A 12,999-nucleotide genomic window follows, 5' to 3' on the forward strand; every position below is an offset into this window, starting at 1 on the left:
TACTTTAAAAAAAAAGGAGTTGCACCTATAGCTTCCCCCACTCACTGGGAACTTCCCAATAACTTTTAGTCCTGGGATTCTCTGGTGAGATCATCTTATACTTGTTACTTTAAGATATCAAGAGTCTTTGTAATTGTTAGTTTCTTATGATTGACATTAGTAAGGTATATAACTGTATTTGTTTTCTAGATGCCATTCAGGCAACAAATGTAAACAAGCCATATATTTATGTGAGATACAAAGTTGTATATAATATGGTTTCAACCTTCAAGGAGCTTAAGTTTAGTAAGAAGGAGATATAAGACAATACTTAATACAAGGTAATATGTAATGAATAAGTTTCTCATGAATGTTGCACAAACTTGGTACTACATGGAGGGAGAGCTTCATGAAAGCTTCATGAAAGGAGATGATGTTCTAGCTAGGCCATGAAGAATAAGTTGGCTGCATTTTGACAGGTGGATGTGTGGTGGAAAGAGTTTCTAGGTAAAGCAAACATTATGAATAAAATCACACAGTCATGTGACCCTGTACATTTAGAGGAAATGTTGATTACTCTCCTTGGGGAATATTCTAGTAAAACAAAGGTCAGTTTGGAGCTAGAGTGTACCAGGCTTTGAATGCTTTGAAATTTTAAACTTGATTTAGTCAATGAGAGAGATGTTGGAATTTTTGAGCAATTGCAGTCACACTTCAGAAGACTTATCTATAGTGGTGTGCAGACTGGAGTGAAGAAGATTGGCACAAGGAAATTAGTTTGTGCCTAAGAATAGAACTGAAGTTTTTAGTCAATATTTAAAACTCAAAAGGAGAGTCATTAAAATGGAATATTAAAATTTAAAAGGTAACTTTGAAGTCTTACCCTGTCAAGGAAGAGTTAGTTTTAAAACAGGTCTAATTACTTGGTGACCTTTAAACTATTCTTAAACATTAGATTTCAGCATTATTGATGAGCTTTACTAACTCGACAAAATCCTTTCTCCCTCCCTCCTCCCCAAGTTGGAAGGAATGGATGACGATATGGATGACCGAATGTCTTACTTAACGGCCATGGGTGCTGACTATCTGAGCTGTGACAGCCGCTTGATCAGTGACTTTGAAGACACAGATGGAGAAGGAGGCACATATACCGATAACGAACTTGATGAACCATCAGAGGAGCCCCAAGTTTCTTCAATTACCCGCTCATCTGAACCAGTGCAACATGAAGAGGTGAGACATACATCCTGCCAGCAATTAAATTAAACCCTGCCCACTGACAGAAGAAAACAAAAATCTGTGAAGTGAATGAAGAGATGGTTTTCTCTTATTCATCTTTCACCTTTCCTCACTTTACTTATTTACCCCAAGCAGAGGAGTTTTGGTAATCAATGGCTACTAAATTGGATAGCCAAAGACACTCATTAGTACTCTAGGTCAGGGTTTCTTAAACTTTTTCCACTCACCACCCCTTTGGAGTTTTGGCATGTTCACTGACATTGCCTGGAGTGATGGCATGCACAGTGCAAAGTGTGCACGATGTGTGTTCAGAACCAAGGCTGCAGTGAAGTCACACAATGTGTCATGGCCAAGTGCTGCCAGAAACACCTTGGATTCAATTTTGTTTGATTTTGAATTAATTTTTACTCATTACACATTCAGAAACCTTTTACTGTGGTCATGACCCACAGTTTAAGAAACCTTGGTCTAGGTAGTCATATGTTCTGCTATGTGTGGATTCTAAGTAGTTGGATATTCCTCTTTAATACTGTTTTAGCACGTATTTCATGTTTCTCATTTGGTTTCGTCTCTCCCCAATCAGCTTCCCCTATTTTGATTTTTCAAATTATGATTAATATATGTGTATATACACACAATGCATGCATATACATATGCTTCACACATGAACATAACTGTATATATGCACATATATTGATCTGTTGAAATGAGATTGTGTATATGTGTGTGACTGCTACTGCTGTTTTTTTCTTTCGTTCTGTAGATGATTTAAATGAATGAAATTTGTGAATTTGCTATTTATTAAATGAAAAGGGAAAATAAAATTGAGTGACAAGGCCACCCTTCCTAAAAACAGCTACATAAAACCAGAAAGAGGGGTTTTAGAGAAGAAAATCTTTAGGTTTATATGAGTTTTATTCTTTTGTTTATGAGGTAAAGTGCAGAAGTAGTAACACTAGGTGGTAATAATGAAAGACATGAAGTCGAATAGGAGACAGAAGGATTAGTCCTGGATTCAGGAAGATCAGGGTCCAGGTCCTAAGTCTGTCACAAGACTGGCTGGGTAGCTGTAGGCAAGTCACCTCTTGGTGCTCTAGGCAACTTCTAAAAGTCTATAAATTAGAAACAGTGGAGAGATTTCCATCCACTAGTGAATTCACTGGTCTAGACCCAATGAAAAGTAAATAAAATTTTAACCTGAAATTTTCATTCAAAAATTTTTAAGCCTACTAGATGGAAGGCTTGGAACTTGTCTCTGATCTCTGTGGAGTTTATGCTCTATTGGGACAGACTTTTAACTCTGATGGGAAAATTATTCTCCAATAGTGTATGCTTATTGCAATTCACAGAACAAGAGATTTTCTTAAAAGCACAGAAATTTAAATTTAAGTACTTCTAAAATACTTTTAAAAAATATATACATCTGGCTTGCACTCGAAATCTTGACTCTATATTAAGCCTAACACAAAGTAGACAACATCCCAGAAAGTAAGAAAAGCTGTTACTTAGGACTTTCAGGATTGATGGTCTTGTTGTAAGTGAACCTTCATCTCTTGTAGAGCATAAGGAAACCCAGCCCAGAGCCAAGGGGTCAGATGAGGAGGGCTGCTAGTAGAGACCAACTTAGGGATACTAGCCCACCTCCAGCATTCAAGCCCGAGCCACCAAAGGTATGTTGATGGGAAAGAAAAGAAACTTTTTTTTTCCAAAATGGCACCCTAATCTCAGCCATATATCTTTCAAGAATGAAAACCTGCTTTTCCCTAAGATCAAAACTTGAGTTCAACATATTGGGTTGAGCCCTAGACTTTGAATTGGGAAGGCCTGTGTTCCAAATCCCACCTCAGCTGTATTTTAGCTAAAAAATAGAATAATACTTGTAGAAGTTAGAATATTATTGTAAGTTTCAGTTGATTGTTTTATTATATATTGTTATTGTTTAGTCATTTTTCAGTCCTGTCTGACTCTTTGTGACCCTATTTGGGATTTTCTTGGCAAAGATACTGGAGTGGTTTGCCATTTCCTTCTCCAGTTCATTTGACAGAGGAGGACACTGAGGCAAACAGAGTTAAGTGACTGTCATATGTGTATATATACATATTCACACGTACACATATGTACACACACATATATAATTCATTAAATATATCACTGTGTATATTTTTATATAACATTATGTAGGCCTTAAAACAATATATCTTAGATTTTATTATTTTTATTTTAACCCACAGGGAACCCAACATTAAGGAATGAAAAACGTAAGAATGAAAGGCATTTTTAAGAAAGGAAATATTGGGCCTTTAATATCAAGGTTTTTAATCTTTTAAACAATTGTTAGAAGTATAGGAAGGTTGGAATTAAAGATCTCTAAATATCTATATTTTTCTTACTAGCAAATGACAACTCCCTGTCCACATTTTGGGAGTTGGCTATTCTCAGAAAATTCTTTACGATTGCAAAAATCTGTACCCAAACATGTGAAGCATTGAAGGGTACAGGATAAATACAGGGCAATACAGGCTCACATCATCTAACTCCTCTCCAAACACAAATCAAAGTTATTTCATAAACACCTTATTTTCATTTTCCCCTTCAACTCAGTACTTTGGTATTTTTAGAATACAGAAAAGAAGTAAGAAAATTTTTGCCTTGATCAAGAACATTAATGACTCATATGCCATGATATTAATTAAAACCTATAGGCTGATCTGAAATCAAATTGACTGAAACAGGTAGTCTGGCGCCCTAGTATCCTACTGTCAGTTTTAGGATTAGTCTTAGAGTTTGCATCTTGACTTGGACATTTGGTCCAACTTGGTTTTCCTTAAAATGTTCATGGGATTACCTTCATGAGAAAGAAAAGGATATGCTGACCAGTGCCCTTTTACCTTCCTCTTTTGGAATACCATTTAAAATAGCAGGATGTCTACAGAAATGGATACCAAGAGTATACTATCCCACTTATTTAAGATAAAAATAATCTGGAGGACAGCAGGTTCTGTTGGAAAGATCACTCATGTTAGAACCAAGATTTGCAGTTAGTGGACCTAAGTTCAAGTCCTGAGTCTTCTTCTTACTAGACAGGTACCTTTGGCAAATCACATAACCTCTCTAAGCCTCTGTTGCCTTCTCTGTAAAATAAAAATATTGGATTACCTGGCATTGTAAAATCCTTTTCAGTTCAATCTGTGATCGTATGACCTGGATTTAAATTTTACCTTTTAACTCTTACTATCTCTGTGGCTCTAGGCAAATCACCTTTAACCTACCTGGGGCTTACTTTCCTTATCTAAAATGAGGGGGCTTAAGCTAAAGAAATTCTGTGGTTTCTTGCAACTCCAGATGCATGATCCTATGATGAAAGCTCAAGCTAAATATGTTTTTGCTATCTGCAGGCCAAATTCCAAAACAAAGATGAATCCTATGACATTCCTAAGTCCTATGAATACAAACCAAACAACTCTGTTACCGCCAGTAATGAAATTCCTGGGGCAGTCACTAAAACATATGCTCCACCTGTTCCTCTAAAACCTGCCTTTGGACGTTCTATATTGAAGTCTACAGCTACTTTCTCTTCCCAAGAAAATGAGGAGGATGAAGGAAATGGGGAAGAGACAGAAAATACTCCAAAGTCAGTTCTGGGCAAAGTTAAAATATTTGAGAAGATGGATCACAAGGCAAGGATACAGAGAATACAAGAACTCCAAGAAGCACAGAATGCAAGGGTAAAATGGATTTAAAAAATGAAACCTGCCTGGGCGATTTTATTGATTGTGTGGAATATAGGACCGTTGAGTCATTGTACCTGTTAGCATACAGGTTTCCATTTGAATGTTGGAGCTGGGGTGAAAATTGTTTTCTCTGAAGATAAGTAAGTTTACATTGTTGAGTGTTTGCAATTTGAACTGCTTCAAAAAACTTTGTTACCGAAAATAACAAAATTCTCTTATTGCTAAATAAAAACACTTGGGGGCTTCTTTTGCCCAGTGGATATACCTGTCATTATCAGTTAAGTCTGTCACAGACAAGCATGAGGGCCTATGGGTATCTTTCATATTTGTATATGTCACTGGATATAACTAACTCACCACTGAAAAGTATGAGATAGTCCCACCTCCTTTCCTAGAAATTAGTAGCAGGACTCCCTCCTGTCACTTGTCATAGTTTCTCCACTAGTATGGCTGCTCTAGGTGACTGAAGCAGGAAGGAAAGCCTCAGTTTCCTTCAGTTCCATTGACCAATTCTGTTACTTCTCATCTTTTGTCACAGCTTGAAATTGCTCAGAAGCATCCTGACATCTACGCTGTGCCCATCAAAGCACCAAAACCAGACCCCAGCTCATCCCAGGCCACAAGGTAAGGGACGTCTCATCTTGTCTGACTGTGATGAAGAGCCAAAGTTTACAGATTTTATGTCGGTCCTTCTCTGAAGCCACGTTGTCTGACCTAAAGATTTAGAGCTTGTAGAGTTTCTTGTTTCTGCTGTGCCTTTGAATACCAGAAAAGTCCAGAGAGTTTATTTTCAAAGTCAACTCATTAATTTCCTGATTGACTAAAAAAAAAAATCTAAGGATGAGGGAGATGTCAGATGTTTCTGTGAATATACCAAAAATTCATTCATTTCTTTTCCAGTAGGAAAACTGAAATGTTAAATGAGCTATTGGATTATTTGAGAGAAACTATATTGGAATGACAGTGGAGTAGCACCATAAAGGAACTCCTGGGTCCTAACATTGAGTTTTACTCAGTTTTTTTCTGTAATTTCATCTTTAACCCTTTTGAGCGCTCTCTTCTGCCACCTGTAAAATTCAGATTCATTTGCTAAATGGTTTGCCTCAAGGGAGTTATAAAACTCAGCCAACTAGTGTTTGGTCAAATACTTTTAAGTACTGAGAATTACAGTAACATTTTACATCACAGCCAACTCTATGCTAGATTGTTTCCCAGTTCTTAGAAAGGGGGAAAAACTGTCCTGATCACGAATGGGTCCTGTCGATGCTAGAGTTTAGATTTACAGTTGCATAAAAATAAATGGAAGTTTCCTCCTTACTAATAGAGGGGGGAAATGTATATAGCTAACTCATCTGAATCGTCAGTCTCAATGAAGCGGCACGCTGCTATGGGTAATTGAAATTGGCAGATCATCCATCCTGCTGTGGATCAGGTCTGCACACTCCATGACATACAAACTTGTCACAGGAAATAAAGTCAGAACCCTAATTCACCTAGATGAAAGCAAAACTTGTATGAGTCAGTGCTTTAGTTACCACCAAAGGACTGTGAATTTAGCAATTTTTCTCATGTTAACCTTAGGTGGGAGCAGAAATAATTTCTTATTTTTTCAGAAAAAAATATTAGCTTTTGCTACCCTTTGCAAAAATGAATTTAAAATGGTTCTCCTTACATGGTTTTACTGTTTCTTGTTTTACTAACACCAACACCATTTAAACTTTCTGACCTAGGGTCCATAGACCCTAAGGGGAAATTAGATGGGGGAAAAAATTTTACCTTTAGTTTCACTACTCTCTAATTGAAATTTAGCACCTCCTTTAATTCAGAATATACACAATAAATATTATTCGAAGAAATTGTCCATAGGCTTCATGAGACTGCTAAAGGGTCCATGATATCAACAACAACAGTCCCCCAAATAGTTGAGAACTCTTGATTTAAATGGAGAAGAAATGCTTGGGTTATGTGACTGATAATACTTAACTTGTTAGTTCCAGACCCCCTGAGCCTCAGAAACCACCTTCAAGGCTATACCAAGATTCTAGGGGAAGTTACAGCAGTGACATTGAAGAGGAAGAATACCGCCAGCAGCTGTCAGAACATTCCAAGCGTGGATATTACGGACAGTCAGCTAGATACCGGGATACTGAATTATAGATTTTACTGCATTCTGAGGGTTCCTGTCCCACATCAAAATAGCACAGCAAATCATAGTGATGGCAGTTTTTCAGTTAAAAGAGACTTTGAAGAACTGGTGGGGCTTAAAATGATATATTTTTTGAATGGGGGGGGGGGTGGAGGGGAGGTCTATAGTTTGAGACAAATCCACACACTGGAACTAGAGCACATCATTTTTGTGAATGGGTTGGGGTTTTATTGTTTGCTCAGCAGTCAGTGAAACACTACTGTCCCAATGCTGTTTCCTGTTTCACATGGACCAAAAGCTATTTGAGAGGTGTATTCATTTGTTTTCATATTTTTAATATTTGTATTAAATGTTAACTATTTTTCTTCATCACAACTGCCTTTAGGAGATTGTACCAGTATAGGCAGAAATGTAAGAAAAGGAATAACAACACTTGGACTGAATTAATTCAATTCAAAGAATTAATTAATTCAAAGAAGTATTTTATAACTACTTTCAAAGTGCCTTTAACAAGAAATGTCTTAAATTTTCTTCCTCCAATAATTACGCAAAGCCATAATGGACTAAAGAGTATTTTGACTAATTTTTGTACTTGTTCATAGCTAGAGCTTTTCCTGCATGGCATCTCATTGCCAAGGTTTTTATCTATGTAATATTTTCCACAAGTCCTGGTCCTTTGCATATGTGCTTGTATGTGTATATAATATGTATATTATATATAAAAGGGGTCCTTGGTAGTGTGGCTCTACTACTGAGAAGCTTGGAGACCAAAAAGATAATGTAGAAATTCAGTTCATTATGATTTTTAACCCTATATTCCACAGAATCAAATAAGTAATCTAGAAAAGCATTTCCCATTGTGCTTTGTTAAATATATGTATATAAATATTTGTGTATGTATATATGTACATGTACATATATACACACACATGTTGACAATGAGGGCTGTATGTGTTTTAACTGAATAAAAAGCAGTGCATTACAATGGTTCCGCGTGTGATGTTGCATTTTTTAGAGTTAAAATATATTCAGAGTATAAAGCTAGTAACTTGATATGGCTTATGTGATTCAGAAAAGAAGGAAAGGAGGAAGATATGTCTTGCCTTATTTGCTGAATTAATGTACATTATATCATACTTCAAGTGGTCATTAACATTTAAAGCTGGAAGAGACCTTAGTAATAATATCAGCAAAGCTTTCATCCCCTTCCCCATCTTACAGATAAAGAAAAAGAAAAAGGGAACAAGTGTTTATCAGGTGTCTGTTATGTGCTGGACACGGTGCCAAGCACTTTATAAATGTTATCTCATTTGATCCTCACAACAGATCTATGAGGTTTGGGCTATTATTATACCCATTTTATAAATGAGGACTCAAAGTAAGGTTGGATTTGAATCGTCTTTCTGAATCCAGACTCAGTGCTGTATTCACTGTGCCCACCTAGGTGCCAAAGAGATGTGATAAAATTTGCCCAAGATCAAAAAGGAAGTAGTAGAGCTGTGCTCCAAATCCAAATCTCCTGCCTCTTAAGTCTGTCATTCTTTTGACTATATACCATTCTGCTTTTCTGTTTTGATCAAATTAGAAATTATGGGGTGGAATCAAGGTAGTGGAGTGAGAGGAAGCCTCATTTGCTCAGCATACTACTGTCAAAACAACTTAGAAAACAGAACAGACTGAATTCTAATCAGAATACCAAAGAAAAAGTGAGTCATTTTTGCAGTCCAAGGCAGCTTAAGAAGACAAATAGGCCTGTCAACACTGGAGTGGGGAGCTGGACAGGAGCATTCTAGTACATGGAGATGAAAAGCAGACTGAAAAGGAGCACTAGGGGCAGAAAGCATTGGGTTAAGAAGAGATCCAAGGGATTCCTGAACTAATGCTGAATGGAGGAATAGGTGCCATCTGATACTTTTATCACTCATTTCCTAGCTCCTGGACAGATTTAGGGTAGGAAGAGTGGTTCTAGGGAGACAGCCTGGGTCCATCCTTGCTGAGTACTGAGAATGGAACGAGCGGGAGAAATTTAGCTTGGTGGTTCTGAGTCCAGGAATAAAGTCCTGACTCATTTCTTGTCCTTAGCCCAATATGTAAGCCTACAGTGGAAAAAAAGAGATCCACACCAAAGGTGAATCAACAGCTAAGTCCCTCCAAAACTGCAGAGGTCTAACAGTGACTGAGTCCAGTAGTAGCCTATGGAAACTCATTTAAACCAATGCACCTAAATGTGAGTAAGGAACTTTCAGAGCTCAACAAGAGGGCAGTGAATAGACCAGATCACATGATTTTGAAAGCACTGAAAGCTTGCAGACCCCCCCCACTAGCTTGGATTGTAAAAGCAGCAGCAGGACATGAGAAGAGCAATCTGAGCTTTGGACATCCTTCCCTCCCCACATAAATGTAAAGCCCACCACTTACAAAGTCCAAAGTCAAGTAATAGGGTAGAAGAATGAGCAAACAATGGCAAAAGTCTGACCATAGAGAGCTGATGGTAACAGGGAAGCTCAAAACAGAAACAGCAGAAGACAACTTGAAATAACTATGATCAAAGCCTCAAGAGAAAATGCAAATTAGACACAAGTCTAGTGAAAATGCCTATTAGAGTTAAAAAACTTTATAAAAGAACAAAAAAGTGTTAAAAACCAAATAAGAATATCAGAGGAAAGAATGGGAAAAGTGACAGTTATGTAAACAAGAAAGATATGAAAAGAGAATTAACAACTTTGGCTTAGTAAAGAGGTACAAAAATCTTACTGAAGAATATAACTCCTTGAAAAATTAAAATTGACCAAATGGAAGCTAACAATTCCATGAGACATCAAGAAATATTAAAGACAAAACACTGAAAAATAAAGTATAAAATAACTCATAGGAAAAACAACTTACTTGGAAAGTAGGTTGAGGAGAGATCATTGGACTACATGAAATCCATGAACAAGAAAATAGCCAAGACATCACACTTCAAAATCATAAAAGGAACTGTCCAGGTTTCTGTATATAATATAAATACATAATAATGTTACCAAAACAGGCACGATAGATTCTGCACCAGCCCCTTATCACTACCCTGATTCCAGAGCACAGTAGAAACTGAAAGAATCTACTGGCCATTTCCCGAAAGAACCACAAAAATGAATCCAGAGCTCAAAGGTCAAGCTAAAAATCCTGCAGGCATATAGAAAGAACTGAAGTACTACAGAGCCACAGTTGGAATCACACAAGATTTAGCAGCCATCCCTGTAAAGAAAAGGAAGGCTTGGAATAAGATATTTCAAAAGGCAAAAGATCTACAATTACAACCAGAACAACCTATTTTTTTAAAACTGATTAAAATCCTATCAGTGTGGGAGAGGGAATGGATTTTTAATGAAGTAGAGAACTTTTAAGTATTCTTAATGAAGAGACCAGAGCTGAGTGGAAAATTTGACATTTAAACAGGACTGAAAGGAAGCCTAAAAAAATGCATGAGTAAGGAATCATAAAGGACTAAACAAGATTAAACTGTTTATGTTCTTATGGGGAACAAACACATGTAACCCTACCCCCCTCCCCAACTTTATCATCATTAGGAGTCTTAAGGCAGGTCTAATTAGACAAAGGGCCTGGATATGATTCTATTTTGTTTGAATGATCTCAAAAAGAAGAGTGCAAAAGTGGGAAGAGAAATGCATTGAGAGAAGGGGGAAGGGATAGGAAGCACGGAATAGGAGAATTATCTCAAATAAATGGGTTACCCAAGAACACAATGGAGGAGGCAGTGGATGGGGGAGCAGGCAAACACTCATCTGAAGTGATTCAAGGAGGAAAAAATATACATACACAATTAGATACCAAATTCATGTTTTCAAAAGAAACATTTGAAATGGAAAGATACAGCAAGTTAAAATAAGGGGCTGGTGCAGAATCTATTGTGCATATTTTGGTAACATTATTGTGTATTTATATTATATATACTAATATGTTATTAACTATTACGCATATTGTTGTAATAAGCATGATCTTAGACAAATGAAATACAAAAATAGACCTAAGTAGAAGAGAGAAACAGATAAATTACATTTTGGTACAAAGTTTCACAGATGGCTGGCGGCCCCTAGGTGGCACCTCAGTTTCCTCATCTGTTAAATGGGGATAATAGCACCTACCTTGAAGAGTTGTGAGGGTCAATATGAGATAAAAATAAAGCACTATATCAATGCTGAACATATATATACCAAATGGTATAGTATCTGAATTCTTAAAGGAGAAGTTAAATGAGTTACAGGAGAAAATAGTAAAACATAATTCTGGGGGCCCCAAATTTGCCCCCTCTAAAGATCTAGGTAAACCTAACCATAAAATAACCAAGAAAGAAATTAAGGAAATAAATGGAATTTTAGAATGGAGCATTGGAAAATGTATTTTTTATTATTTGTTTTCATTTTTCTACAATCACTTCCATAAGTCTTAGATTTTCTCCCCCTCCCCGAGACAGTGTGCAGTCTTATACAGGTTCTATACATACTTTCTTATTAAACACATTTTCATATTAGTCATATTGCACAGAAGAATTAAAATGAATAGGAGAAACCATGAGAAAAAACAAAACATAACACAGGAGAAAATATTCTGCTTCATTTTGCATTCCAATTCCATAGTTCTTTCTCAGATGTGGATGGCATTTTGCCTCGAGTCCTTTGGGAATGTTTTAGGTCTTTGCATTGCTGTGAAGAGCTAAGTCTACCAGAAAAATTCTTCACACACTCTGGTTGTTACTGTGTACAGTGTTCTCCTGGTTCTTCTTTCACTCAGCATCAGTTCATATAAATCCTTCCAGGCCTCTCTGAAGTCTTCCTGCTCATCATTTCTTATAGCACAATAGATTCCATTACATTCATGAGGCACAGCTTGTTCAGCCCTTCCCCAATTGATTGTCATCCCCATGATTTCCAGTTCTTGGTCACCACAAAGAGAGCTGCTATAAATATTTTGTACATGTTTCCATTGTTATGATCTCTTGGCGATACAGTCCTGGAAGTGATATTGCTGAGACAAACGGTATACACATGTTTGTAGCCCTTTGGGCATAGTTTCAAATTGCTCTTCAGAATGGTTGAATCATCTCACAGCTCCACCAACAATGAATTAGTGTTCCAACTCTCCCACCTCTTCTCCAACATTAATCTTCCTCTTTCATCATGTTAGTCAATCTGATAGGTGTGATGTGGTACCTCAGAGTTGTTTTGATTTGCATCTCTAATCAATAGTGATTTAGAGCATTTTTTGTATGTGATTATAGATCGCTTTAATTTCTTCCTCTGAAAACTGCCTGTTCATATCCTTTGACCATTTATCAATTGGGGAATGACTTGCATTCTTGTACATTTCACTCAGTTCTCTATATATTTTAGAAATGAGGTCTTTATCACAGATACTAGTTGTAAAAATTCTTTCCCGGTTTTCTGTTTCCCTCCTAATCTTGGTTGCATTGAGTTGGTTTGTGCAAAAACCTTTCAATTTAATGTAATCAAAATTATCCATTTTGCATTTCATAATATTCTCTATCTCTTGTTTGCTCATAAATTTCTCCATTCTCTATAAATCTGACAAATACATTGTTCCTTGCTCCCCTAATTTGTTTTTAGTATCAGTTTTTATACCTAAATCATGTATCCATTTGGACTTTATTCTTGTGTACGGTGTCAGACATTGGTCTATGCCCAGTTTCTGCCACACTGTTATCTAATTTTTCCAGCAGTTTTTGTCAAATGATAAGTTTTTATCTCAGAAGCTGGGGTCCTTGAGTTTATCAAACAGTAGATTGCTATATTCATTGACTACTGTGTCTTGAGTACCTAAGCTGTTCCACTGGTCTACCCCTCTATTTCTTAGCCATTTCCAACTGATTTTGAAAAATTGAATAAT

The 12,999-nt window shown here is 36.7% G+C and overlaps 1 protein-coding gene across 4 annotated transcripts in view; it reads left to right on the plus strand.

The window, feature by feature from the left end:
- Positions 1–8,082, plus strand: part of TJP2 (tight junction protein 2) — a 148,795-nt gene extending 140,713 nt beyond the window's left edge. For 3 of the 4 annotated variants that reach the window (XM_072611153.1, XM_072611134.1, XM_072611127.1), the window contains exons 19-23: positions 1,000–1,212; positions 2,778–2,888; positions 4,614–4,943; positions 5,488–5,573; positions 6,941–8,082. In XM_072611153.1, the coding sequence (XP_072467254.1) occupies positions 1,000–1,212; positions 2,778–2,888; positions 4,614–4,943; positions 5,488–5,573; positions 6,941–7,106 (906 nt within the window). In that variant the 3' untranslated portion in view covers positions 7,107–8,082. The remainder of the gene's footprint in view (positions 1–999; positions 1,213–2,777; positions 2,889–4,613; positions 4,944–5,487; positions 5,574–6,940) is intronic. The other variant, XM_072611143.1, reaches the window with a different exon arrangement.
- The last annotated feature ends 4,917 nt before the right edge of the window (positions 8,083–12,999 follow it).

Source organism: Notamacropus eugenii, chromosome 1 (genome assembly GCF_028372415.1).
Source record: "Notamacropus eugenii isolate mMacEug1 chromosome 1, mMacEug1.pri_v2, whole genome shotgun sequence".
Classification (NCBI taxonomy): Eukaryota; Metazoa; Chordata; class Mammalia; order Diprotodontia; family Macropodidae; genus Notamacropus; species Notamacropus eugenii.